Source organism: Oryzias latipes, chromosome 7, assembly GCF_053564925.1.
Source record: "Oryzias latipes strain Hd-rR chromosome 7, Olatipes_Hd-rR_3.1".
Classification (NCBI taxonomy): Eukaryota; Metazoa; Chordata; class Actinopteri; order Beloniformes; family Adrianichthyidae; genus Oryzias; species Oryzias latipes.
The window spans coordinates 20101263-20128651 of NC_136243.1; the positions used below are offsets into that span (position 1 = coordinate 20101263).

The 27389-nt window shown below is 38.5% G+C and overlaps 3 protein-coding genes and 1 long non-coding RNA gene across 5 annotated transcripts in view; 2 read left to right on the forward strand and 2 right to left on the reverse strand.

Annotated features, from left to right (window-relative positions):
* Positions 1-8565, reverse strand: part of dnah12 (dynein, axonemal, heavy chain 12) — a 29078-nt gene extending 20513 nt beyond the window's left edge. For both annotated transcript variants that reach the window (XM_023956676.2, XM_078950531.1), the window contains exons 1-15: positions 8429-8565; positions 8063-8287; positions 7895-7979; positions 7738-7764; positions 7413-7605; positions 6745-6814; positions 6505-6663; positions 6203-6398; positions 4002-4190; positions 3761-3914; positions 3597-3688; positions 3302-3480; positions 3085-3220; positions 2871-2996; positions 2657-2791 (exon numbers count right to left, since the gene is read on the reverse strand). In XM_023956676.2, the coding sequence (XP_023812444.1) occupies positions 2657-2791; positions 2871-2996; positions 3085-3220; positions 3302-3480; positions 3597-3688; positions 3761-3914; positions 4002-4190; positions 6203-6398; positions 6505-6663; positions 6745-6814; positions 7413-7605; positions 7738-7764; positions 7895-7979; positions 8063-8244 (1923 nt within the window). In that variant the 5' untranslated portion in view covers positions 8245-8287; positions 8429-8565. The remainder of the gene's footprint in view (positions 1-2656; positions 2792-2870; positions 2997-3084; positions 3221-3301; positions 3481-3596; positions 3689-3760; positions 3915-4001; positions 4191-6202; positions 6399-6504; positions 6664-6744; positions 6815-7412; positions 7606-7737; positions 7765-7894; positions 7980-8062; positions 8288-8428) is intronic.
* Positions 744-1527, reverse strand: LOC144994092 (uncharacterized). Its single transcript, XR_013657500.1, has 2 exons — positions 1387-1527; positions 744-961 (listed from the first exon to the last, which is right to left on the reverse strand). It is a non-coding gene; the product is annotated as an uncharacterized LOC144994092 (long non-coding RNA).
* Positions 8566-9071: 506 nt separating the features above from the next.
* Positions 9072-12025, forward strand: LOC101165057 (glucose-induced degradation protein 8-B homolog). Its single transcript, XM_004070514.5, has 5 exons — positions 9072-9211; positions 9539-9664; positions 9754-9950; positions 10174-10371; positions 11139-12025. The coding sequence occupies exons 2-5, from the start codon at positions 9547-9549 to the stop codon at positions 11310-11312; spliced, it is 687 nt and encodes a 228-aa protein (XP_004070562.1). The 5' UTR covers positions 9072-9211; positions 9539-9546; the 3' UTR covers positions 11313-12025.
* A 3777-nt stretch (positions 12026-15802) lies between these two features.
* slc17a9b (solute carrier family 17 member 9b) lies at positions 15803-26859 on the forward strand. Its single transcript, XM_004070513.5, has 14 exons — positions 15803-16181; positions 16297-16494; positions 16747-16944; positions 19195-19334; positions 20152-20251; positions 21066-21196; positions 21309-21405; positions 21634-21730; positions 21838-21925; positions 22048-22082; positions 22218-22333; positions 24008-24063; positions 24144-24173; positions 24362-26859. Exons 2-14 carry the CDS (start codon positions 16361-16363, stop codon positions 24538-24540), a joined length of 1401 nt encoding a protein of 466 aa, XP_004070561.1. The 5' UTR covers positions 15803-16181; positions 16297-16360; the 3' UTR covers positions 24541-26859.
* Positions 26860-27389: the final 530 nt, after the last annotated feature.

Genomic DNA, 27389 nt, shown 5'->3' on the forward strand with positions numbered 1-27389 from the left:
CTTAAATTATGAACTTTATAAGTTCATAAAATACTTAATTGAAGTGAAGTTACTAGAAGCAAAGTTCCAAAAAAGTTTGTGCTGCAAAAGAAAGATGGCAGTTCTACTTGGGAATAAAAGAAAACTAAACTAAAGTCATTCATTTCACCATGCAGTATACAGGCAAATCACCATGATTTATGTGCAATGTAATCATTAAATATTATTTGACCATAATATCTAACTTTTTTAATTGCAGGTCCTTTGGAAAAAAAATGTCTAAACTGCTGCATAGGCCTGATTGGTTGTAAAGAATGCATTGGGGAGTGAAAGACGAGCCATGATTCCTGCCTTTAGCGTCGGGCTGATGATCTGGAAAACCAAATTTATAAAGAATCGCATCAAACACTTGTACAACTCCAAACAACTTAATGTTCCTTTTGAGCAAAACCGCAGTTGAAGGAGTTGTTCCATGTTTACCATTTTAGGTTTTAAAGCTTTATTAACAAAGTTGATGTTTGATTGTCAAAGCTGTTGTTTAGAAATGTTTGTCTATGAAAAAAACTGAATGCTGACGTGAGGATTGTAATAATGGATATGAAAATAAACAAAATTGTTTCATAGCAATGCAGTGTATTTATTAAAAACTTAACAGGAATACGTTTTTCACTAACAGAAACAAAGAAACAGTTGTGGATTTTACTTTATGGGCTTCTTCATGCATTCAATCAAATGTTATGTTTACAATCAGCATTTACTCAGGGTACCTGTCAGTCACATTTATTAGAGGAAAAAATGCATCTGGGAAAAGTCTGCTTGTGGTTAACAACTGTATCAAAATGTGTGTCCACATTGCTGCTCAACATCACATCTGTTGAGAACAGATCCTCTCCAGAGGAAAACATCCGGGTAAGGGACCCCAGTTCCTGCTCGTATATGCTTACAGCTTCGTCTGCACTGGACTCCAGCTCCACTGAAATCCCTGACAGAAATAAATGAATAAATAAAAACCCTGACAGAAAACCATCAGCTGCTGTTCATCTTACGTTCTGGAAAAAGTCACATTCATCAAAATGAGGAAAAAACAGGTTATACCAGAAATTCATTAGGGAGGGGTCAAAACCCCATACTCAGATTAAAATACATTTCAGTCTTATAAAAATACATTTTAAAACACGTTGGTATTCCTTCTCTGCCTGAAAATCTAAAATGTTTTTTAAAGATTTTTTTTTAGACTACAGACTTTGCCACTGTTAGTTACACACCTGGACATGTCTGATGATGTGCACATGCAGTCATTTACTGTCATGTTTCTGTGCACTGACAGACTCAAGTCACAGATCCTATTAAGTGTGAATAAGAAGCATTCATAAATATTTTTCTGAGATACAAACTGCTTCAGTTTACCTGACAGCTTAGCTGATTATGCGGCGGGTACACCTGTCTGAGAATCCTGCCCACGTGACCCCCCTCTCCAACTCCAACTGATGAGGTAACCTGTCACTAACTCATGACTGAAGGATCTTGAATCTGTCTGTAAACACCCACCTAGAAATCATGTTTAACGCTGCATAACTGCGTAATTAGATCAAACAAACGTGCCTCCATACCTTATCTGTGGATGACGGGACTGCATTTCCTGATGTGTGTCTTTAACACCCGTTTCTTCACAGCTGCTGCTTCAGACAGAATCCTCTCACAGACATTTGGGAACATTTGTAAACCTAGTTGGTGTTGATATTTCTGTGTGTGCTTTTTCAACACATCCGCTACACATTCGAAGATTAACGTTTGAGTTAACGTTTTATCCTTTCGTCTTGTCCCTTTTATTGTTTACCTGTAGAACGGACGTCATCCACACAAAGTACTTCCAGGTGACCGTTCTGCTTCAGACGAAATATTAAAAAAAGAATTTAAACCTTCGTTATCCGTTTGCAGCATTTTTGATTTAATATGTAAATGGCAAGTACGTGGAAAATTATGGTACATTGTTGTGTGGATGATAAATTCCAGTATCGCTTCATTTAAATTAACGTTCAATTCAAATGATTGACAAACATCATCATCCAATCAGCGTTGTCCCATAGTACCTGCTTCTTCCGGTTTGGAAATGTTTTTCATTTTTGAACATTTCATTTTGTTTTCTGGAAATTAATTCTGTTTTCTAAATTGTTATATATATTTCATTTTTTTTCTGAAATGTTTTCATTTTTTAATATTTCATTTTCTTTTCTGGAAATTAATTTTGTTTTCTGAAATGTTTGCATTTTTTAATATTTATTTTTGTTTTCTGGAAATTCATTCATTTTTGTTCTTTAAGTTTTGGTTTTTTTAATTTTTTTTCTCTCCAAAATGTAATTCTACTTTTTAACTGTTTTTTTTTTAATTGTTGTCGTGATCTTAAAAATATTTTTGTATCAAGTGATTTGTTGGAAATTTTGCAATTCAGGCCCACCGTAAGAAAGAGAGACGAGATTTTAACCTACATGCACAATAACACTTTTGAATATAAGATCAGCCTAACATTAATGTTTTTAGAATATGGAAGGAAAAAACGTATAATCTAATTCTGTATTCTGTTCATTCTAATCTTCTTATTTGTACTCATCACTGCTCACAGAGTGATTTAAACAAGTTCTCAGTCCAAACAAAGAAATCCTACTTTAAGAGTTCTTACCTCCTGGATCAAACCTAACTCTGAATAGAGAGGAAATGTTTTTATGTTATGTTCCAACTTCTCTAGCTGCACAGTCAATCTCTCTCTTCTGGCTATCAGCTCTTTCTCTTCTTTCTGTCTGGAACTCTGCAACACCTGTAGAACAATAAAACATTCTAAATCCAATGACTGCCAAAATAATGAAAGCTGTTGAAAGTAGGCACAAAAACCTGACCTCTTCACTCTGTTCAAATGCAAGGAGGATGTTGTGTGGCCAGAGATAAACTGTAGAGTTTAACTTGATGTCTTCTGACTTAGCAACATGGGTTTCCAACAGGTAGATGATGTGGCTGTTGGCTTCCTGTCAGAGTATATTGTGTATTAAGTTATGCTATATTTGCCATATTTCTGTGTGAGATAAAGGAAAAATAACAAGTCAAGTATTTCACCTTCACTTCATTGTTTAACTCTGGAACAATATTTTTCTTGGTAAAATCAATGTATTTTTCCATCTGAGCAATTTCTTCTGTGTTCTTTGGAATGTCCAGAACCTTCTGTTTGATGGCTTCAAATTCAGAACAAATCCTTTGCAAAAACAAAATATTATCTGGTTAAAATCTGAACATGTTTTAAACTCAGAAACACGTGCTACAGTAAGTGACTTACAGTAAGTTTTGCTCACGCTGTCTGATCGCCAGTTTGTCCAGAAGCAGGTCAGCGTAGGCTTTGGCTTTGTTGGTTAGCCCTTGTTTCAGCTCCTCACAGTCCAGCTGGACCATTGTAAAGTAGACTTTTGGTGGAAGGCTGGAGATCTCTTTTGCCAAATTGTGGAATGTCTCCACTTTCTTTGAAAAGCATCAAAATTAAAATTGTCAGGCATGAGGAAACAATTTAAAAATTTTAAACACAACAAAATATAAGTAGGACTTTTTTTCTTTTAACTGAAGTCATCACTCCTCACCTTGGTATACTCCTCAAACGAGTGCTCTTCTTTTAGAAATGTGTCAACTTGAGTCTGGGCAGTTCCATTCACAAGCCAACTGTAACTGTCAACTATAAAATAAGACACAATTGTTAGTAATCTACCAAACAAATGTCAGTTGAGAAACGACAGGATTTTGGTACCATAGCTTTGGAAATGTTTGCCAGGTCCCTCCATGTTTTTCAGGACAGCACTCTTGACAGTGGACTGAGCCCACAAAAAGTAATCGCCAGTCACCTTGGCATTCACAAAAGATGGTGAAGCGTGCCCCAACCATGACTGAACAGTCTGCACTTTCTGCGAATCAGTGATACAGATGATAATGCTGGTCCAAGAAACACTTGAACACACACTGAAAGAGCTCACAAAGTAAAGGACACTTACCTGAAATGTATTTGTTATGACATTTAGGATCTCCAGAACCGATTTTTCCACATCTCGGGGAGTGGGATACATTTCCATTTTTTCATCATCAAACGTCAAAGCCATTTGAAAGATTGGCAAGCAGTGTTGTCGGCTCGGATCGAACACGCTGACAAACTCTTCTATACCTTTATGAAGGACTGATCTCAGCTAAGAACGTGAAAAAAGAAAACATCCGTGAGCCCAAATACAATATGACAGCATATACATTTGAAATAACACTGTACTACTCATACCATGCCTATCTATCCATCTATCCCACATCAAAAAGGCGTCATTAATATCTGCAGAATTGTAACTGTTAAATTTGGATGAGCCAGAAAATAAAATGTTAAGTCTGATTGCATATTAAACCACGCTCCTCTTCACAAACTTGTGAAAGAATTTTGAACATTAAAGCTTTCTCGTAAAGCAGTGTGCTGTGTCCTATTTTTCTTTTAGTCAACAGACTCAGGTGTTTAATTTCCAGTTCAGTATCTCTTACAAATTCAACAATCATCCCTTTTGTTTGTTGACATTTAAAATAAATGACTGGGTTACTGTTCACACACTCTCCAACCACAGTTCAGTACTCAATCTTCAACTGATAAACTCTACATCAGCAGAGTTCTTTGAGTTGTACTAAAAGTCTGAGATCTACTTTCATAATGGGAAATGCGCATTCCCTCGAGATGCTTCTGTACTGAAAACTATGTGGCTGATGTGACAGGTTATATGGAATTTCTTTTGGGGAGGGCAGGCCGCATACTGTTGAATCCACTGAGGAAATGAAGAACATGATCCTCAGAGTACAGCATGTACTTTGTCCAAAACAGAAAGGGTTCTTTGAAGCCTTTTGACCATGCCATCTTCAGTTTCAGTACAGGAGCTATTGGTAAGCTGCAGTGATGGTTGAGAAGTCGTTAAAATCTCAAAACTGGGTGACAAAAGTTCGGTGGGATGCATTGTTGCCAGTAAAATTTCTAACTGGTAAATGGTAGTGCTGTACATTTGTCAGCATTTTAAGCTTGTCAAATTTATTTGACAGAGACATAATGATTAAGTAAAGAAACTATTTAAACATCTGCTTTAAGGACTTCCTTAAAAAACTATCAACTTGGGGCATCTTTGCATTGAATGCAAAAAGTTGAGCACATTAAGAAAAGGTTGAAAAAAGTCTGGTTTCTTCAGTACGTGTCAAAGAGACATGTAACATTAAAAAGATTGATGGAGGGCTAGTAGGTGCTTTCTTTCATCCTGGCCCTCCAAACAATATTCTGTGCCAAATTTCAAATTTTTGGCAAGTTGGTTCATTATCCAAAAAGGAAACCAAAATAAATGAAAATTTGAAATTTTGTGGCATCCACTACCGTCAAACCTCATCCTTCAATTGGTAGAGTTAAGTGGCAAGGCTACTCTTCCATATGTGTGTGACTGGACGTATATAGAGAACTGGACTGTGTGATCCCTCCCCCTTCACGTTCCAAATTGGAAGTACCTGCTGGCTCCAGGAAGCCAAAATCCCATAGACCTCTATTGAGAAATAAACAGCTATGACTCAGTCATGCTATTTCTCTGTATTAAAATTCTTGCTCTGACACCTTAAATATCATGATTTTTTTCTTTTTCTTTTCTTTTTTTGTCTCAGGTTATAAACTGCCCAATCAGATGTCTCAGTGGTACCCGCTCACCCTTACCTCAGTGTTTGACAGATTCTCCAGAGCCCACTTTCAGTGGAAAGAGTGTGGACTTTAAACAAGCTCACTCCTGATTGGCAACAGTTGCCATAGAAACATTGACTCAGGCCTACTCAGACCAATCACTGTCATCTGCCTCCAACATGGCAACGTCCGTATAAAAAAATGGTGACTGAATTGGCTTCATTTCACTGGAGCCAGAAGTAAGACATTTTCTATGGGTGACGTCTCACTCGCTCAGTCCAGTTGTCTTATACAGTCCATGGAGTCAATACGTGAGCAGCAGTCTAAGAACCTTTGAGTAATAGTAGGTAAATAAAAGTGCTGTACAAGTGTAGACCACTTTGTATTTATTCTCAAAATCAGTCTAAAATTCCTAGAGTAAGTGTACAACTTAATTAGATCAATTTATGTTTGTTTTTTTTACTATAATAAACAAAAACTGTTAGAACTCCTCTTTTCAAAAGACATTTTGTATGTATTTACCTGATTGGAAATGAGGGTGGATGCACAGTTATAGAAGGATGCTTGTTTCTGGTCTCCAGTGCTTTCTGGTGTCTTTTCATTGTTGAAAAGCTTGAGGATCTGGGGGAACCAGGTATTCATGACACTGTCTTCCTTCCTTTTACACTCCAAAACGAGTTTGTTCTGTAGACTTTTGCAATCCATGGGTCCTAAAACTCTATGCCAGCAAGAGAAATATCAAATATATAATACCTTGCAAAAAAAAAAACAAATTTATTATGCAGTTTCATTATTTTTTTTTTTAATTGTATTTATTTTTTTACCTGTACTCTGGAAGATTAACAAGGACCAGAGAGGAAAGTGTTGTAATGCCAATTTCCAAAATAGCCTGCATTACAGGTTCAACAATGTACAACTTCTTTTCAATCCAGCTTCGGGTTTTCAAAAAGCTATCAAACCTTGGCTGGGAAAACTCAACGATTCTACAAAAGATGAATCGCAAATGATTAGCACAAAAAGATTATTTGAATGTTTTTAGAGTGCACATAAAAAAGAACACCAACCTTGGCTGTGATAACACCTGGTCTTCTAAGCTCTGTTCTTCCCTCAGGGGATTCTTTAACACAGAGTCAACTGACAAGACAGAATAATAAACTGTTTTTGCTTGCTTTGGTAACTTTTCACCAATGCTATTCAACCAACTGTTTTTGGCTGAAAGAAAATGCCTGACAACCAGTAAATGAAGTCATAAAAGGAATTAGCAAATAATAGGTTAACAAAAAGATTCAACCTTGTTTTATTCAAGGAATAAATTATCCTAAAAAAAAAAACAACTGAACAAGGGGAAATATGCATTCAGCTCCCCAAGACTTCCTAAAGGAAATTATTAATGAAGCTGCTTCCCTTTCGGCTTTCCCATCAGGGGTCGCCACAGCAAACGAGTCGCATGGTAACTTGGCAGTGTTTTACGCCGGATGCCCTTCCTGACGCAACCCTCTCAAAGCAACTGGGCTTGGGACTGGCACAGAAGTAGAGAAGGGAATAGGGAGCAGCCTGGAGTCGAACCCTGGTTTCACGGACGGAAGGTGCTGCAAACCAGCACGAGCTAAACCGGCTCCCGTTAATAATTATTAATGAAGATTGAAGCTAATTTAAAATGCAGTTAGAATTTTTTTTTCTAAGACAAACTTGTACCGCCCAGCATTCACACACAGCAGATAACTAACATTACCTGTAAACTGGACCAATACTTTCTTGAAATCGTCTCTGACCAGGTTGCAGAGCTCCTCTCTGTGTTCCTTTTGCTTTGGTGTCTCTGTGAGTTCAGCTGGGACTCTGGCTAAAATATTGTCCATCCAGTCTTGTGGCATGCTGTAGTCATCAGGTCGGCTCTCCACACAATGCTTTAAAAAATTATATGTTTTCTGCAAATAGCGATTCACAAAATTAGACAGAGAGCAGACCCCCCCCCCCCCTCCCTAAAGGAACAAAAGGGTTGCCTCTTTTTTTCTCTCATTATTATTATAACAGCATTCCACTGTGTAATGTCAACATACCAGGTGTTGTCGCTCCTCACTAAGCATCTGTAAAGTCATTCATGAAAAATAATCTGTTATTAAGACACAATGTTTGCAAATAAAAAAAAATTAAGAGCAATACAAGAAATGCCAACAAAGGCAATCAAATAAAATAATATAAAATGAAATAAAATACCGAAGGGGGAAATTGGGGTTCTGGTGAAAGTCGACAAGTTCCTTCTTTTTGGGACTTTTCCATCTCTTTTTTAGCTCTGGAGACCCTGGAATGATTCCCACGTTAAACACATGAATAGATCATTGACAGCTTCACATTATTATCATAATTGAAAGGGAAAAATCCTACAAGACTGTGAGGGATTTATTTTGCTGTTGCGCAATTTTGCTGCTTAGTCGTCTCAGCCTCTCCTCGTCGACTGCTTGCTCCTCCTCCATCTCTCTTTTCTTGGTGATGATCCTTTCGAGTTCATCCGGCTCCCACCTCCCTTTAATTGGTGGCAGGACTGGAAGTTTTTTCCAGCCATCCATCTTTTAGAACATTGAAATGCCCAGGAGGCGAATGCCAATAATCCTTAAAAAAATGGAAACAGATAAAACAAATGACGGTTGTTGACTAACCTTTCGATAACTGAGCTAACCGTAGCGATTAAGGTTTACGGGATAAGAAAAGAAAAGGCAGCAGCAAGAGAAACCAGCACGCGCAAACGTTTACCTTTATCGTTTGTCCATTCAATAAACGTCACTTTGATAAGTAAGTAAGAAGATCCGTAATGTTCATGTGACCCAGCCGCAGAACACAACTCAACTGTAACTACTGAACCGTTTCAATGTTGAAGCGTCATCACTATGGAAACGCTTACAAGGAAGCAACTAATGAAGGAGGGGCTCTGATGGTTAAACGTTTAGGTACATAGCTCCATAACGTTTGGGACAACCTACCAAAATTAAAACAAACAAACAAACAAACAAACAAACAAACAAATAAATAAATAAATAAATAAAAGTATATCAATAGAATTCACATATACCGTTGTTTGTTTTAAACGTGGGGTTTTATTTTGTAGGGAACGAACAGAGTACCGGAAATGGCTAAAAAAAACACCTTGCTGAATTTGAATAATTTATTATTTTAGAATACCATTTAATAAAGTGGAATATAAACATGTAGGTTATGTTGTAATTTAGCCCAACCTCCAGTAGAAATGTAAAAAACTATCTAACATCTTGAAATAGCGTGCACTACATATGTTCTGCATTCGAGTTAAATTCTAAAACACTAAAAATAAACGTTGTTTAACCAACAAAATAAAAAAAACTTATGTGGCTCGGATTTTCTTAGACCCTCTTGATGCAAAGTTTATAAACACCTGTAGGCGGCAGTAGACTAAATGCAGGGTCCACAATAGCGGAAGTTGGATTTAACAAAGTAAAAGAAGAAGAGTGCCGACCATTAGCTTGTCTGCTACTTCTGATAAGTTGCTAGAAAAATCTTCAGGTACTGTTAAAAGTATTTTATATTTCAACGTGTCCGTGTATAAGAACTAAAACAGATGAACTATAAAAGTAGTTTTCGCGTTCGTCATTATCCAAAAAGAATGTAATATAATGGTACGAGATGGCTGTGTTTTTAGCCGTGATGATGGTAATGCCGTTATGTTTTAAATTTCATCGTAACTCGGATATAGAGCGGCACCATACTTCTCCTAGACTTACCCGATTGAGCCACAATTTCCTTTTTTCCCCCTAAGCATTGCGTTTTGACAATATATCTGACAGGTTTTATCTGATAAATCAAAATGACAAGGCTTTTGTGCTCCTGCAGGACATAATATGAGTTATGCGGAGAAGCAAGACGACATAACAAAGGATGAATGGATGGATAAACTTAACAATGTCCACATTCAGAGAGCTGACATGAATAGACTTATCATGAATTACCTGGTTACAGGTAAAGATTCAAGTCTCGTTATGTGATCTTTCTCTGTGCTTGTAATAGATCAAAACACTCAACATTTCATCTAATGATCTTTTCAACAGAGGGCTTCAAGGAGGCAGCAGAGAAGTTCAGGATGGAGTCTGGTATTGAGCCCAGTGTGGACTTGGACTCGTTAGATGAAAGAATTAAGATCAGAGAGATGATATTGAAGGGACAGGTCCAAGATGCTATTGCACTGATCAACAGCCTGCACCCTGAACTCTTGGATACAAACCGTTACCTCTACTTCCACCTTCAGGTAAAGAACACATCTTTGCTCTTGACTTGCTTATTAAATGTGTGTCGGTCCATTTTTAAATTGATCTTTTCTAATTCTGGTTTTAGAATCAGAGAAGTTGTTAGACTCTTATCCTAAAGAATAAGGGTTATGCTTTATAAATTGTAACAACCGTCATATGAGGGTTTGTGAATATGTGAGAAACAAACCCCCCAAAAACAGTGTTCTATTTTATGTTTTGCAGCAGCAGCATCTTATTGAGCTGATTCGTTTGAAGGAAACTGAAGCTGCCCTAGAATTTGCCCAGTCACAATTAGCAGATCAGGGAGAGGAAAGCCGAGAATGTCTGTCGGAGATGGAGCGGACCCTCGCACTGCTGGCATTTGACAATCCGGAAGAGTCACCCTTTGGGGATCTGCTCAATACGATGCAGAGGCAGAAGGTAATCACTGTACAACAACGAAGTTTGTTTATGTATTTTTTATAATCATTCACAATTCACATCTGGAATTGATTATATCTATTACGTAAATTCACACTCCAGTCATCTTTTGATCTATTGTGAAAGCATTCCCGGTCTTTTAATTGTGATTGTGCCGTTTATAGTTAAAATCAAAAACCTGTGTCATTTTCTAGGACAGTTTCTGCAGAACAGCAGTAGTTCATTATAAATTCTCCTCTGAGTTGTGAGCAGGACTGATGGCATGGAGTAAGCCTGTCCTCATTTCCCTCATTTGTTGAGGGTAATGAGGACAGGCATTTGTTGACACTCTGTCACAACTCCAAGCTAACATTAGGGGTGCAACAAAAATGGCGAGCAGTAATGGCGCTATTCAGCCGTACAGTTTTAGCCAGATGGCAGTTCAAACAAGGAAAACAAATCTGTTTGTGGATCTATTTGCCTGCAAGTGGATGTATTGCAATGCAGTAGAGCAGGGAGCTTTTGCCCCTCCAACTGGAGCAGCTGCGTCACTGTTATAAACTTTTTTCAACAGCATATTTTTGTCTGCTCCTGATTCACATCAATTTGACTTAATAAAAAAATATTTATAAATGGAGTTTTAAACCTAGTTGTCCTTATATATGTCTTTCATCATGAGAAAAATGCTATGCTTTCATTGGAGTCTTTAAGGAAACTTTAATACCTGATTTGTTTGGAGGAGAAAAAAAATCACTTTTTAACAAAAAATATTCTATCCTTTGTTGCAGGTGTGGAGTGAAGTGAATCAATGTGTTCTCGACTACGAGAACAGAGAGTCAACACCCAAGCTCTCCAAGCTACTGAAGCTGCTGCTTTGGGCTCAAAATGAACTCGACCAAAAAAAAGTGAAATACCCCAAAATGACCGACCTCAGCAAAGGAACCATTGAAGACCCAAAATAAAGACTGCAGTTCTTCTACAAAAAAAGAGGGCACTTCATTACAGAATGGACACATTTACTTTTAAGCCCAGCAAGCTGATTTGCTTATAACTTTGTTTTTGTAGGAATTGCTTTTTGATACTTAATTCAGGTGGTTTAAAAAATTGTTTTTGTTCTTAATTTACTTATTACACTAAAGTAACGCTTGGACTTTAAACTTTCTTTGGTATTGTAGTTTGCATTTGTCATTGTAAAGTTGGTGTTTTGTCTGCATTGTTTTTTCTGTCTGTTGACAGGGAAAGTGATTGGCATAGGCACATTTGAATACAGCCTAAGTTAGGCTGACAATGTGCAACCATTTTTAGGCAGCAGGGTTTGATCCGGGGAAAGAAAATCATTGTGCTGCTTTCAGATAAATCTTCTTTAAATTAACATACACCGTTCAGTTGGTGCATCTAGTGGATGGAAGTCTGTAGAACATTTTACATAGAATTTTTTAAGCTACTATGAAGATATGAACAAAGACGCAAACATTTTAAATGCATAGTTATGTTAAAGAATGGAAGGTGTTGGTGGGGGATATGAGAGATTAGGAAAGTGTTTAGAGTTTGTAAGCATCAGGCCAGATGACAGAAAGTGACAGAGACTATTCTAGATGGATAATTTAGAGTCCCAGCTTTTTTTGTGAAATTTTATGTGCTTTATTTTTTGCAATAAAAGATTTTTAAACTGTGATTTTAAAGTTTTTATATACAGTCAGGACCATAAATATTTGGACAGAGACACATTCTAATTTAGTTTCTGTACATTACCGCAGTGAATTTTAAATAAAACAACACAGATGCCATTGAAGTCCAGACTTTCAGCTTTTATTCCATGGGCTGAACAAAAAGATTGCATAAAAATGTGAAAAACTAAAGCATTTTTTTAAACACAATCCCTTCATTTCATGGACTCTTAAGTTATTGGACAAATGAAATCACTGGAAACAAAATGGTCTTTACTAATATTTGGTTAAAAACCCTTTGTTGGCAATGACAGCCTGAAGTCTTGAACTCATGGACATCACCAGATGCTGGGTTTTCTCCTTCTGAATGCTCTGCCAGGCCTTTACTGCAGCGGCTTTCAGTTGCTGTTTGTTTGTGGGCCTGTCTAAAGTTTAGTCTTCAACAAGTGAAATGCTCAATTGGGTTCAGATCAGGTAACTGAGTTGTCCATTCAAGAATATTCCACTTCTTTGCTGTAATAAACTCCTGAGTTGCTTTGGCTGTATGTTTTGGTCGTTGTCCATCTGTATTATGAAACGCCGCCTAATCAGTTTGGCTGCATTCACCTGGATCTGTGCAGACAGTATGCCTCTGAACACCTCAGAATTCATTGGGCTGCTTCTGTCCTCTGTCACGTCATCAATAAACACTAGTGTCCCAGTGCCACTAGCAGCCATGCACGCCCAGACCATCACACTGCCTCCACAGTGTTTTACTGAGAATGTAGTGTGCTTTGGATCATGAGCTTCTCCACGCCTTTTACATACTTTTCTCTTGCCATCATTCTGGTAGAGGTTGATTTTGGTTTCATCTGTCCAAAGAATGTTTTTCCAGAACTGTGCTGGCTTTTTTAGATGCTTTTTAGCAAAGTCCAATCTACCTTCCTATTCTTGAGGCTTATGAGTGGCCGCATCTTGCAGTGTACCCTCTGTATCTACTTTCATGCAGTCTTCTTTTGATGGTAGACTTGGATATTGATACGCCTACCTCCTGGAGAGTGTTGTTCACTTGGTTGGCTGTTGTGAACGGGTTCCTCTTCATCATGGAAATGATTCTGCAATCATCCACCACTGTTTTCCGATTACGTCCAGGTCTTTTAGCGTTGCTGAGTTCACCAGTGCTTTCTTTCTTCCTTAGGATGTACCACACTGTTGATTTTGCCACTCCTAATACTGTAGCAATTTCTGGCATGTTTTTTTTCTCTGTTTTCTCAGCTTAATGATGGCTACTTTCACCTGCATGGAGAGCTGCTTTGACTACATGTTGTCTGTTCACAGCAAAATCTTCAAAAAGCAAGCATGAGTCCTCTAATCAACTCCAGGCCTTTTATCTGCTTCACTCATAATGACATAATAAGGGAATTGCCCACACCTGCCCATGCAATAGCATGGAAGTCCATTGTCCAATTACTTACCAGCCCATGAAATGAAGGGATTGTGTTTAAAAAATGCTTTAGTTTTTCACATTTTTATGCATGAAGCTTTTTGTTCAACCCATTGAATAAAAGCTGACAGTCTGCACTTCAATGGCATCTGAGTTGTTTTATTTAAAATTGACTGTGGTAATGTACAGAAACAAAATTAGAAAAAATGTGTCTCTGTCCAAATATTCATGGTCCTGACTGTATATATACTGTATATATATACACACACACACTGAGTGTTGAATACAGCCTCTTAAACATCTCACAGAACATCCCCAGCCAGTCAGACTAGGTCCCTATGTCTCCTCCTAACAGATAATGAGCACAGGGATGTGTGTTGAGTCCACTCCTTTACACCCTCTAATGCAGACTGCACTCCAGCAACACCATCATGAAGTTCTCAGACGACAGCACTGTGGTGGGTTTGATCACTGAAAATGATAAGTTGACTTTGTCGAAACGCTCAAACTGTCTGTGAGTTGTCAAGCTAACAACCTCATGATGCACACCACTATGAAAAAGGGGATCATCTTGGACTTCAGGGGGTAAAGATCAGACCCACTCCCACTCTCTATCAACAGCGACTACATGGAAGGGTTCACCAGTTTCCCCTTCTGGGGCACTACCATCTCTGACCTGCCTTGGCTCCTAAACCCCCAGACCATCTTTCTGTACTTCTTGAGAGGACTCAAGAAGTACCATGTAAGTTAACTTTTACCACTCCACTATTAGGAGCATCCAGTCATACTGCATCACAGTGTGGTTCTACCTGTGCAATGAGCCAGGGCAGAAGAAGTTGCAGAGAGTGGTGAAGATGGAACAGCGGATCACTGGCTGCCTCCTCCCATCCCTGAAGGATGTCACACTATCTGAATAAAGCGAAAGGTATCGGAAAATACTGCACCCCACATGTCTTCTCACCGTTCAACCTGCTGCCCTCCTCACTACAACTCCACATATTTTATGTTCACACTCATTACGTCAGCCATATGTGTTGTTATTCTATTTTAGGATTACTTTTTAGTGTCACTTTATGCTGTCTTTTAATGTGGAGCACCAATCTGATGATGCTATAATGTTGATGTACAATGTGCACTGTTTATAAAAGATTGTGATTCTGAACTGGAGTTATGCTCCACTGCACCATGTCATGGTTATAGCATGGTTGACATGTTTAGGCTCTTATGACATGCCCTACTATAAGAAAAAAATAAATATATTTTAGTCAAATTTCGGAGGATCATAGTAACCCCCATTTCTACCCAAATTCTCTAAATTAATAATGATTATGAATAGCTTCTTATACATAAATTGTATGTGATTGATTTAAAGTCCCAACCTGGTAATCTTTTGACTTATTTTAAAAGCATTCCCAGTGGTCTTTCAATTATGATTATGCCTTTTTGGTCTGAATGAAAAAACCTGTGTCGTTTTCTTGGACATAGTTTCTGCAAAGCGGCAAGGGTTCATTAGAAATTTATCTTTGAGTTGTGGGTGAAATTGCTGGCATGGAGTAAGCCCACCCCTTCTTCCCATCATCGTACAGCCCCTAACAACCCCAGCCGGGGCACCAAAAATGGTGACCACTATTGGAACTAACCCCCAGTACAGTTTTGAGCCAGATGTCAGTTTTCCACTAGGAAAACAAAGAGATACATGGATCCAGTTGGTGGAAAGTAGATGCATCAAGCTTGTGGCCTGCTGTTGTAGCTTCTACATCACAACTACAAGCTTTTTCCAGTGTTATTTTTTCGTCTGCTGCTGATCTACAAAAACATCGATATAAAAATACCCAGAAATGCAATATTAAGCTTAATATTCTTTGTGTCCTCCATCATCAGAAAATGCCACAAGAACATGTTAAAAACACAAAAAACTTAATTTTTGTCAGAACAGATGATGTGTTGCATTATGAAATGACTCTCTATTATGTCAAAGACCCTCTATTAAAAAGAAATTGTAGAAATATAGCCAACATATTATCTTTTAGAAATTCTACTTGTTTAGTTAAATTCCCATATTTCAGTTTTGCTAATTGGCAATGCAACTGATTTAGTCATTCTTTTATTTCCAATGGTTGTATTGATTATTTATTTACTAATAGTGTCTTGTGCCTTTATTAGTTGTGTGTGTGTGTGTGTGAATGTGGCCTTTCTATTATTTAATTATGTACTTTAATGCTGTTTACATTGTTTTCACGCCAACACCCTTTTTTTGGTGGACTGATTGAGTGAAACTTGGCAAAGATAAAATAAAACAAACAGATTGTTAAAGAAAGTCTGAGAACCAATGGCCTAATGAATCTTTTTTTTTGTGTGCGTTTCCACACAGCCTGGCAGCCGTTTTGCTAACAGGCACGCGGACATGCAGCACTAAGCTATGTTGTCTTTGTTGCACCATCATGACCGTGACAGCTCAGATGCTTCTGCACCACGCGCGTGCGAGCGAGCACTCACATGATGACAGACACTTTTTGAGAAAGGGGAAGTAACGGGGAGCTGCGCAGCTGAACTCTAAAAATCACTTCCTGAAAAACCATACCGCCCACAAAAAGAACTGCGTGGCTTTGCGACTGAAGGAGGTGGAGGCAGAGGCAAAAAACTGACACGTGGATTATCCCTCCCAGGGCATCAGGAGAAACCGAAACAGACTCCCTCTGTTCTGTGTTACGCTTAGTTTAGCGACCGCTGCATGTGTCCCGGTGAGTCTAGAAACCATCGACGATGGCGTCAAATGTTGAATTCCCATGAGGTTGCCGCGAAATATCCGTTTTGTTGTTTTTTAGCTCGTGCCTTTTTCTTTTTCCATTCTGACAGACGAACGGTGAACTATCCGGAGAGGTAGAGGAGGCTGCCGTCCGTCACTAGTACCTCGCATTGAATGGCAGTAATTCAAAAACATGGCAAGAGCTGTAGTCCAGATTTGGTCTGTTTTAAGGAGAACCATCCACCGGACAAGACGGGGGTCGCCGGTGGTCACAAGAAGTGCCCTGAACACCACACCAACTGGCCTAGGTAACATTTAGAAATAATTATGATAAAAAACACAAGACAAATTATGGAGTCACTAATAAGTTTTAATGATATGGAAAGAGGCTAAAATAGTTAAAAGTCACGATTTTGAAGCGAATGGCGTGTTGGTTTCTTCCAGTCTTATGCGTTTCTGTTGTTTTCAGGAGTAGTTTTGATTGCTTCCTCTTCTGAAGATCAACCATTACTTTTTTTTAAGTGCTGGACATGTTTGACCAATATTCCCTCCTTCCACAGACCCGTGGCGCGGGTCTGGACCGTGGTGTTGCTGCTCGGGACATGCCTCCTGTACTGTGCCCGTGTGGCGATGCCCATCTGTGCCGTAAGCATGGCGGAGAAGTTCAACTGGACCAAGCGGGAGTCCGGCATGGTCCTGGGCAGCTTCTTCTGGGGATACTGCTTCACTCAGGTGTTCGGAGGCTACGTCAGCGACAGGTGATCCACGCCGTTGCTATGAAACAAAAGACCTTCTGATGGTCCGCGATTTAAATCCCAGGTGATGCAAATACTCAACTGACGGCGGAAAATAAACATTTTGACGGTCAGGGAAACCAGCTTTGGAGGGTGTACCCCGAAGAGATGAAAACGTTTTCTTTAAACATCATTCTAAGCGACATTTAGTTTTTAATCAGTGTAACTTTAAAGAAAAATGCATTGAAATGTGATATTTTGCAGTTTTAGGAACATAAATGTAAAGTTTAAGTGCTGTTGAAGGGAGCAAATAGTTTTTAATACAACTTTGTCTAACAACCTAGTTTTATTTTTTTATGCTGACATTATTTTACTTTGCACATAGAAACTAAACAATTATACAAAAACAAAAAACTACCAGGGTTGAAATTATTAAAACCCCTTATACTAACAGCCAGTTATTTTCCCTGGTTAACAACCTGCAGTCATTTGTTGTAGATTTCAACAAGTCTCTAACACATTTCCTGAGGAATCCTTGCCAATCCATCCATCCCTCCCTCCCTTCCTCCCTCCCAGGAGCAGGTCGTGGGGGCAACAGTCTAAGCAAAGATGCTCAGACTTCCCTCTGCCCGACCACTTCCTCCAGCTCCTCTTGTGGTGTTTCTAGGCCAGTCGAGAGACGTAGTCTCTCTAGCATGTCTTGGATCTTCCTTATGGCCTTCGTCCAGTAGGACGTGCCTAAAACACCTGCCCAGGGAGGCGTCCAGGAGACGTACCACATTCCCGAGGCACGTCAACTGACTCCTCTCAATGTGGAGGAGCAGTGGCTCTACTCCAAACCCATTCTTCTTTGGCAAATCTTTCAAACTCCTTCAGATCTGATGGCCTTCTGGCAAAGATTTTGGTCTTCAGTTCACTCCACTTATTTAAATTTTCAAGTGGGGGCTTTGTGCAGACCAGTCAATCAGGTTCACTTTGGTCTTCTGAAGGGAGTGCTGTATGTTTTGGATTGTTGTTGTGTTGGAAGACTTTGGCCAAATCCAAGTTCTTGCCCTACCCCTACGACTTTTCTCTACCCTTACATTTAGCCCTCCAAACGGAGAGTTATGCTCTTTGAATTTGGATATTACTCCCACTCGATGACGTCATCAATAGTCGTGGGTCATCTACGTTAGCCTGGAGCTGCAAGTGCTTGGAAATACATGAAAGCATCGGTTTTATAATTTTAAAAAGGTCATGCTAAGACAAAAAGTCATTACTTACATCTAAATGTAAACTTCTGTGCATCAGAACACACCCAAGTGAAGAAAAGTGTCTCTTTGAGGAACCCTTAAAATAAACTATTTCGGACAACCCTTCCCCTCCAAATGGCCCCTACAGTTGGCAGGGTAGGGAGAAGCCATAGGGGAAGAATTCAGATTCGGCCAAAGTGGCGAGTTGTTCTGGAGACTTTAGACACACCTCTCATCTTTCTAGAGTGTCTGAACTATTTCACTTCCTACCTCTGTCAGGCTTGTTCAGTAATGTGTGGCTCTCATTGAATTTCTTATTGATACTTCTCACTCCAGTTCTTGACATTTGGAAACACTGTGATAACTTTGTATAGCCTTCTCCTGCTAAGTGAGCATCAACAATCCTTTTTCTGAAGTCTAAACAGATTTCCTTTTGTATTTAGCATGATGCTTTTTCAAGTCAGAGCTTAGAGTTTTACTGAGTTTTTTTTTTACACTAGGTAAAATGGAAGGTGGTAACTCAGTTTTTACTTAATTTTACAAGCTTTTAGCATTACAAAGTTAAAGCAAATTATGGCACTAAGATTTTGTCCTATAGGTCAATAAAAAGGCCAGCTCTCAAGGGGGCTTCCAACACTGACCATGTTCATTTGACTTTGTCCTGAAATATTCTGTTATTGTGTGCAGGTGAAAATAATGTGCGGATTTGAAAGAAAACTAGTATGTTTAGAAATGCTTTTCGACATTTTTTATCTGTAATGGAAACACTTAGAAATTTTCGAGAAAAAATCCATTACATTTTAAAGGGGGGGGCTAATAATTTTGTCCTCTAGTAAGTGTAAATAAACCAATATAAACCAGGCAGTGGTCATGTTCCGACATCCATCTAGACCCTTTATTTTCCAGAGAAACCCCATGAGAAGCAAGATGAAGTTCAGTGCATTGAAGGGATCAAAGTTAAACTATGCAGCCCTTGGTTTCACCATGACAATCAGTCAGTCTGCTTTCATCACTTAGTCAATCAATTCCTTCATCTTTGCAGGGTTGGAGGTGAGAAGGTCCTCCTGCTTGCTGCAGCTGCCTGGGGGTCAATGACCGCGTTCACCCCCATCCTGGCCCATCTTTGCTCCCAGCCGATCCTGTCAATGACACTGGCTCGTTTCCTCATGGGCCTGCTGCAAGGTGAGACTGGTGCTGGAGTACACAAGGCATCATTTTAAAGCATCTGCATATAAAGTAAGGGCATTGTATTCAGTATCTGAACCCTGTTTGCTTGTCTTGTAAAACTAGTTTTAATCAAATATTTCAAAGCTTTGTATTGGAAAAGGCTTCACTGGCCAGAAGAGAAGCATGTGTGCGTCATTTTTTTGGCATCTGTGTCACCTTTGCATATCAGGACAACCTGTCATTTGTACGTCATTGCAGTTTACACACACACACACACACACCCACACCCCCACACACACACACACACACACAGTCATTTCTAAGGCTCTCTCACTGCTAAAATATGCAGTTTCATAACTATCAATTACTCACAGTCCCACATTACATGTTTTTTGTCCTACCTGCCAAGGCTGTGTACTTTTTAGAGAGCAGTCTTTAGCAGTGTAACATACACCTGCAGTTTCTTTTTTCAAACCTAGACAACAGTCAATTCAAGGCTTCACTTTTTTTCAAGTGGAAATGACCTAATTTACAGATAACCCAGGAAAAAGGGCTTTTTTTGTTTAAAGGTAATCACAGCATTACTTTACTGATCTCTTTGATGTGGTATTTAACCCAAAGGTATTTGATGTTTGAGTACATGTGCAGTATTTATGTAATCATGTTTGAAATTGTTTAGCCGCAAGGGTTTGCTGTACAAACAGATGCTTTCTATTTAAACATTTGTACAAATATAAGTGATTTGTTTTTTTGTAAAAAAATGTTTTTTCTTATGCAACATATTTTTTTCTAAAAAAAAAAAAGTATTTCCTTGCTCTGTTTTTGGCTTTAGGGGTCCATTACCCATCTCTAGCAAGCCTCTGCTCACAAAAGGTGGTGGAAAGTGAAAGAGGCTTCCTCATGAGCACTGTGGGTAGTGGCTCCTACTTGGGGTGAGTTAAATGAAACTCTGTAAGATGAGGGAAGTAGTGGTTATCATATAAATATTTGTTTCATAGAAAGTTGTATTTTTTTTAAGACCTATTCCAGTGAAAATTCTTTTTTTTTTTGTATTTTTAACATGTTCTTGTAGGATTTTTCTAATGATGGAGGACATATATAAAAAATTAAGCTCAAAATGTTGTTTCTAATTATGTATTTATTCAAATCGTAATCAGGAGCAGACGAAAAAGTGCTGTTGGAAAAAGCTTGTAGGTGTGACGTAGAAGCTACAATCTTTCAGATGCATCCACTTGCAGACAAAGAGATCCATGTATGTCTTCCTTGTCCTCGTCTGAGCTGGCATCTGGATCAAAACTGTATAACGGGATAGCTCCAATATTGCTTACCATTTTTGTTTCATCTGTAATGTCAGGTTGGGGTTGTGAGGGGCTGTAAGCTAGTGAGAGAGATGATAATGGGAAATGGGGGTGGGCTTACTCCACGCCAATAGTCTTGCCCACACCTCAAAAGCACATTTCTGATGAACTCCTTCTGCTCAGCTGAAAATATGTCTCAATAAAAGCCTATTATTTTTATTTTGGCTAAAAACAGCAGAACCCTAATTAAAAGCCCAATGAGAACACTTTTGCAATAGATCAAAAGATGATTGGAGTGGAACTTTAAAGCATGCGGATAGGGGCCGTTGTACGACTGCCGTATGCTTTGCTCGTGTCTGACTTGCCCTGTTGAAGCATGCTGCGGGGCCACTTGTTTGATCTTTTTATCTCTCCTCAACCTACCTCTTCGTTGTTGTTTTTTCCCCAGCACTCTGCTGATTGGAGGGGCTGGCTCCCTCATGCTGGATCTTTATGGCTGGGAGAGTGTTTTCTACATCTCTGGTTTCATGTCTGTCCTCTGGGCCTACTGTATGTGGAAATATTTGCTCAAAGGCGAAGGTGAGATATGCTTCAGCTCAGTCAACATTATCTGTCCAGTCAAATTACACCTGCTGATTTCTATAGCTGCTCTCCTGTATGCCCAGATGTTTCCTCTCGTCTGTGTTTGCAGGACCTCTTATCAGCCTGGAGTCTCTTGGCAGTGGTGGTTCTCAGTCAAAACTTACCAAAAGACATTGGTTGCGTCTCTTTAAACAGCGTGCAGTCTGGTGAGAGAGCTGCACTTTGGTTTAATAAGAATCAATGAAGCTGTAAAACAGAAAATGAGCTGTGCAGCTTCCCTTATTTAGAAAACATTCTAGAAAATGCATGTAGGTGTGGCAGACAAATAATAAAGGCCATTTTGGGCTTTGTAACTAATTAAAATGTTGGCACAGATGAGCTTTGATATGTAAAAGGAACTGCTTTGCACTGATGGGACTGTTATCTCTGACCAGGGCCGTCATAGTTACGCACCTTTGCACAGCCAGCACTTACTTCACTCTTTTGTCATGGTTACCAACGTTCTTTAAAGAAAGCTTCCCTGATGCCAAGGTAACCTGCTCTTATCAGTTTACTCTCATTGCTACATTTGTAAAAAATAACAATAAAAATACAGCAAATATTGTTTGTAAGAAACCTGTAAATGTGGCATTCTCCAGGGTTGGGTGTTTAATGTCATTCCTTGGTTGGTGGCCATACCTTCATCTCTCTTCAGCGGTTGCTTGTCTGACCACCTAATTAGTCAAGGTAGATCATTTTAGAAAGACTTTCTTAAGTTTGTTCACATTTATGTACTTTTTAAAGCAGTTTTGTTCTCATTTATGTACTTTTCAAAGCAGTTACATGTTTTTTTTGTCAATCCCCTCCAGGTGTTGACACAGTGTCAGTGAGAAAGTTAATGCAGGTACAATATTTGAAATTGCCCCTATTACCGTAATCTTTCTGTTTGCACTGTGTGCACCTCCCTCATTGCGTTACCAGTTGGTGGAAGTGTTCATTTTCATTGTTGTGCTTTGTGTGTACTCATTTTTCTTTTTAGTTTTTCTCCATGGGTGTGTCTAGTGTGTTTACCTTCCTTTTATGTGGCAACACCACGTTCCTCTGGGCTGTGGCATTTGTGTCAGCCACCATGGGCCTCACCACCTTCAGTCACAGGTACAGGCATCCACTTGGACTTTTCTGGCAAAAAATTAAAAAATAAATAAAATAACACCCACTTGTACTGACATGTAGCCATCTGTTTTTATTTTTGTTGTAGTTTCCATCATGAATATACCATTTAAGCATTACCTTTATTTCCAATTATATAGCGGCACCAAAAAGGAAAAAAACGACTTTTTATAGAAAGTTCTAAATGATAAAAGTAGGACTAAAGTTTATAAAGGTTTTTGTAGCTGGTCCCAGCTTTTATGCTTTTTATGAAGTGGTTTTACATGGTATCCCATTCTTCATCAATTTTGAAATGCTAAAGAATAGTGCCTTTGAAATGAGTTTTTTTTTCCAAAAACTTGTTAATGATGCAAAAGACATCACTTAAGCTCAAGTTGTGTTATTATAAGAAGGGTTTTTTTTTGTCTGGCTGCCCCTATGTGGGGAAGTTGCTTTTGCAAAATAATTCACAGCATATAAGCTGAAGGTTCCCTTTCTGGCACCAGTCTTCTGCATATTATTGAAGATAACATTGCTTCCTGTACAAAGAAGAGAACGTGAATGGTAATTTATTTGTGGTATATTAAAGTGATATAACGAAGAAAGTTTAATTTGAAGATGCTTTATCGATCTTAAATTGGGAAATTTGACTGTTGCAACAGCTGTGCACAGGCATCAGCTTGTACAACAAATTGTATCAACAGTATATGATTGGAAAAAGATATTGAGAGGTTTGAGATGCACTTACATCATCAACAAAATATAGTTGATCTGCGGCACATACAGGAGTGCGACAGTCTTTTGCATGTGGCAGGAAGGATTTTCATAGCGGTGACAGCGAAGCTATCTGAACCTTTTGAGAAGGCCGCTCCGCTGTCTGTCCAGTACAGGATGGAGAGGATGATCAGGGTTATCTATGATAGATATCAGTCTGCACAGAGTCCTCCTCTCCAGCATTGCTTCAAACATCTCCTGTTTGCAGCCAATGACAGAGGCAGCTTTCCTGATCTTGTTCCGTCTTTAACAGAACAAGGTAGTCAGGTTTTCTAGTACTGTAAGACTGAATTTATGTTTTTTTCTTTTTTATTCTGTAATATTCGCAGTTTGGTTTATTGGCCTACGGTGTGCAGGTGTATGTATATAAACTGTATTTGGTTCTTAGCAAGGAACTGATTGTTTCTTTTAGTGCTGGCTTATATCAGTACTATGTATATATCAGAAGCACCTTCACTTTCCAGCATCACAATACATTACAGAAACAAACAGGAAACTCTCACATGTGAAATAACATGAGAATTCTACCAGGCAATGGATTTTCGGTATGTGATAACAACAAAGGATGGAACATGCAGAGGGTTAAAAAAAAGACACATTTAGTGTAAAATGTAAAGTTTTTCATCCTGTTTTTGAACCTCAGAAGTTAATCATTTTTTATGTATCTTCAATTAGTTTATCCTCTAACACCTTTACAGGGTAGATGTTTGTTGCCAGGAGATGAGGATAAATATTTCTAATCAATACTTCCACCACTGTATATGTGTTTCTGGATGTGTTATAAAGTCCTATGAACACCTAGATTCTTTTAAATGAAATTTTCTTTTTGTGTTTGTTTCAAGAATTCTCCTATCGCCTTGACGAATGAAGTAACTAAAAAAGCTTTTTCTTTTTTTTTCTTTGCAGTGGTGTTTCTGTTAACGTTCAAGACCTTGCCCCTTCCTGTGCTGGATCTCTGTTTGGTAAGTGGGGCAAAAAAGGGTTTTCTAGGGTTTCTAAAAAAACATTAATTTGGAAGTGCTTATATGTCATTCTTTTACAGGTGTTATGAATACATGTGGTGCCTTCTCAGGTGAGCTTTTTTGAATGAATGTATGCTTAGATTGTTTGCTATTGTTGCTGAAGTAAATACTTTGTTCCAGTTTTATCCATTTAAAGATAAAATGATGTGTAATTGTCAGGTGTGTTTTCTCCTTGAAATTCAAAGCTTCAGGGAACAGTGAACTAGCATTGATGGTGACTGTTTCGGTTTCTGCGCAGGAGTCTTAATGGTGTATTTCTCCGGCTATCTCATCGAAGCCACAGGCTCGTGGGCGTCTGTGTTTGCCCTGATTACTACAGTCAACTTATTGGGCCTGTTTACCTTCCTGGCGTTTGCAGAAGCCCGCAGAGTGGACATTGACTCCAGTAAGAGTCGTCACCACAACATACACATCTAAATCCTCGATGTTCAATGGGACCAGCGTGTTATTCCCAATGTGGCTTCGGGCAATCAGCACCCAGGCGATTACCCATGTCGTGTGGGTAGGAAGCAGCACATACCTGAGACCTGCAGACATCTACTCAAACTCTCATTTCCTAATTGTCTGCTCAAGAAATTCTTGCAGAAGTTACTGAAAAGCACATGATATATCGTACAATGTTACTGAAAAGTCTTGGTGGTTACAGCAGTCTTGGATCATGAAAGAAGAAACTAAGAAAAAGCTTTGCCTATGTGTGGAATGGCTAAACTTGATGTTAACTCGGTAGTGAAACAGCTGCAGATCAGGCAGTACTTTGTATGTCCTGTTAAGCTGAGCTGTGGTTTTAGCTCAAAACAGTCGCCTAGAATGAGCTTTCATTGGTTTGGTAGAGAGCCATGGGAGGGGAATCCATTTGACCCATGTGTGTTTAACACCACTGCAATAAATGGAGTTAATCAACATGTTGCTATCCCCTCCCAGCACTTGTTAACTTCCTGTTCAAACTGTTTGGAAACGAGTAGCTCAGCTTTTATTGGCTTTCTGTTATCTCAAACTTCTCTCTTACATCTTCTCAGTGTGACAGGTGGGAACGGTGAGAGAAATTACACGCAGTAAAAACTTGACTCCCTGCAGGATTTACCTGAGCATGTTATGCCAACTTTCATTGGCTTCATTTCAAGCTTTTTTATCCACTTCTAATGACAGGTGTGTGCTATGAAGGCGCTGTGAGAGCTTCAATTGGTGTGTGGCAGCTCGGACAGACAAAGGTGGTTTGTTCCTCTTAGTCAGTAAGGATGGGGGAGGTGGGACAGGGCAACTCAAGGAGAGTCCAACCTGAAATCTTTCATTAGTACTTCCCTTTCTCCCTTCCCTGCAAAAGAAAAAAAAAGTCTGAATGACACCTCATTATCTTGCCACTAATTAGGTGGCAGACGCTTTAATAGCCTATATGATTCTTTTTTTGTAGACCTTTTGTACTTTGCTACGTTTCCTTGGTTACAAGCTCATTTCATTATTTATGGGAAGATCATAATGAACAACATGGTAGCACAACCTCATCTGAATGGATTCTCTTTCTGCGATTTCCTAAATAATTATTTTGTGATTTACGAGACCAAAGGTTTGTCTTTATTTTTATTTTTTATTGTTTTTGTTTTCTGTCATCCATTAAAAAGAGGTATTTTATATTTATATGGCTTAATTAATTTTCAATAACCTTTTTGGGGGAATAGATGTTTATTTGTATGATAAACATAAAGTATATATAATATATTTCAATGTAAATATATTATCAAATGAATTAAAAACAAATCTATATTTATAGAATTATATCGATAACAATATTTTATTTAAATGAAGGATCATTATCAAAACAGACTTCATATTTGCGTCACGTTCTAATCTTTTGCTTAAAAAACTATAGAAACATTCTTTAAGCTGCACATGAAATTTGTCATAACCTTGAAATGTTGCATTATAGTAAAATCTGCTAACAAATTGGCAATATGGTGACCTAGACATCATTGAATTAGTCAGTTTGTACATGATTGTGATGAAAATAGTCCAATGTGCTTACATTGTGTCATTTTCTGATCATATCACATTAGGATTGTTTTTACGTTTTCTTTGCTTTTGTTTATCTAAAATGAGAACCACATTTTCATGAATGATTTTATTTTTGTAGATTTTGTTATTTTTTATTATATTTTAAATTCCTGTTACTGAAACAAATTCCGTTTTCTGGGAGTAATAAATGACAGAACATTTTCTCTTTCAGATTTTTGTATCTTTAGGTGATTATATTTATTTAGTATTTTATCTCTTTTCTGTTTGAACGGTTACTCAAACACTCAATGCAAGAGTCATGCTCACTTTACATGCTAGGAAACTAAAGGTGACATCAGATCTTTTGTTAATATGTGAACTGTTGTAGCACATTCACCCGATATAGCTTTGAGTCTTTGACAATGTAATGAAGTGCTTTTACATGTATAATGGTACTGTTCTTTCTTTATTATTATAATTATTTTTTGGGAATTGACCAACTTGAAGTAATTCTCAGCTTTCCTTGCCTTTGCAAATACCAGTAATTACATCAATTTTTATATTATTCTCCTTTTTGCAAATGTATAAAACATAGTTTCACAATTGCATAGTTTCTTTTCACTGAAAGTTGCCTAAAAAATAATTTTGATAACCTGTAATGTAAAAGAAGAAAGACGCTTTTGCAAGAACATGCAGTATTGTAACGCTTTCAAAATTTGCTGTGTTTAAAGTAAAATTCTATTTTGTCAACATTTGTTTCATTTATTGGCATGCACGTTCACTGTAGATCCACAGAGAGGCAGTATAGTGTCAGTAAAAATGGGTGACTTAAACATTTAAATTGGAATGTTAGAGTACACGTTTTTAAGTTTGAACCACTTTGAACTACAGTTTTGACAGCTGAACATTTGTGTGTAGCAATTTATAAAGTAGAAAAATCCTGACTTTTTACATAAAGGACACAAGTTAAAAGGTGCTGTATGCTCATCAGCTGCTAAACTGCTTCTAAGGGTGTTCCTGTTCACACCAACAGCTCACTACAGGCCCAGATCTTTAGTCCAGGCCAGCAGGACGTACGTGCTGGCACCATATGGCAAGTTGCTGCGTGCCATGCTGGCTAGCTGGCACAACGTGCGTGTGAATGGCCAGACGCTAGTCAACCAAACCTCTATCCTTCCTCGAGGGACCGAGCAGTTCAGGTTGCCATGGAAATGGATGGTTTGTGACTGCTGCGTGGCACCCAGAAGCAAGGGAGGGGGTCACGAGTGATTTCAAGTAAC

What these genes read in the sequence shown, in the direction of transcription:
- LOC101165057 (XM_004070514.5), top strand. Translation starts at nt 9,547, where the DNA reads ATGAGTTATGCGGAGAAGCAAGACGACATAACAAAGGATGAATGGATG. An exon ending in CATGAATTACCTGGTTACAG is followed by an intron (nt 9,665 to 9,753) that starts GTAAAGATTCAA and finishes TCTTTTCAACAG; the next exon opens with AGGGCTTCAAGGAGGCAGCA. An exon ending in ACCTCTACTTCCACCTTCAG is followed by an intron (nt 9,951 to 10,173) that starts GTAAAGAACACA and finishes TATGTTTTGCAG; the next exon opens with CAGCAGCATCTTATTGAGCT.
- slc17a9b (XM_004070513.5), top strand. Translation starts at nt 16,361, where the DNA reads ATGGCAGTAATTCAAAAACATGGCAAGAGCTGTAGTCCAGATTTGGTC. An exon ending in CACCACACCAACTGGCCTAG is followed by an intron (nt 16,495 to 16,746) that starts GTAACATTTAGA and finishes CTCCTTCCACAG; the next exon opens with ACCCGTGGCGCGGGTCTGGA. An exon ending in CTCACCACCTTCAGTCACAG is followed by an intron (nt 22,334 to 24,007) that starts GTACAGGCATCC and finishes TTTTCTTTGCAG; the next exon opens with TGGTGTTTCTGTTAACGTTC.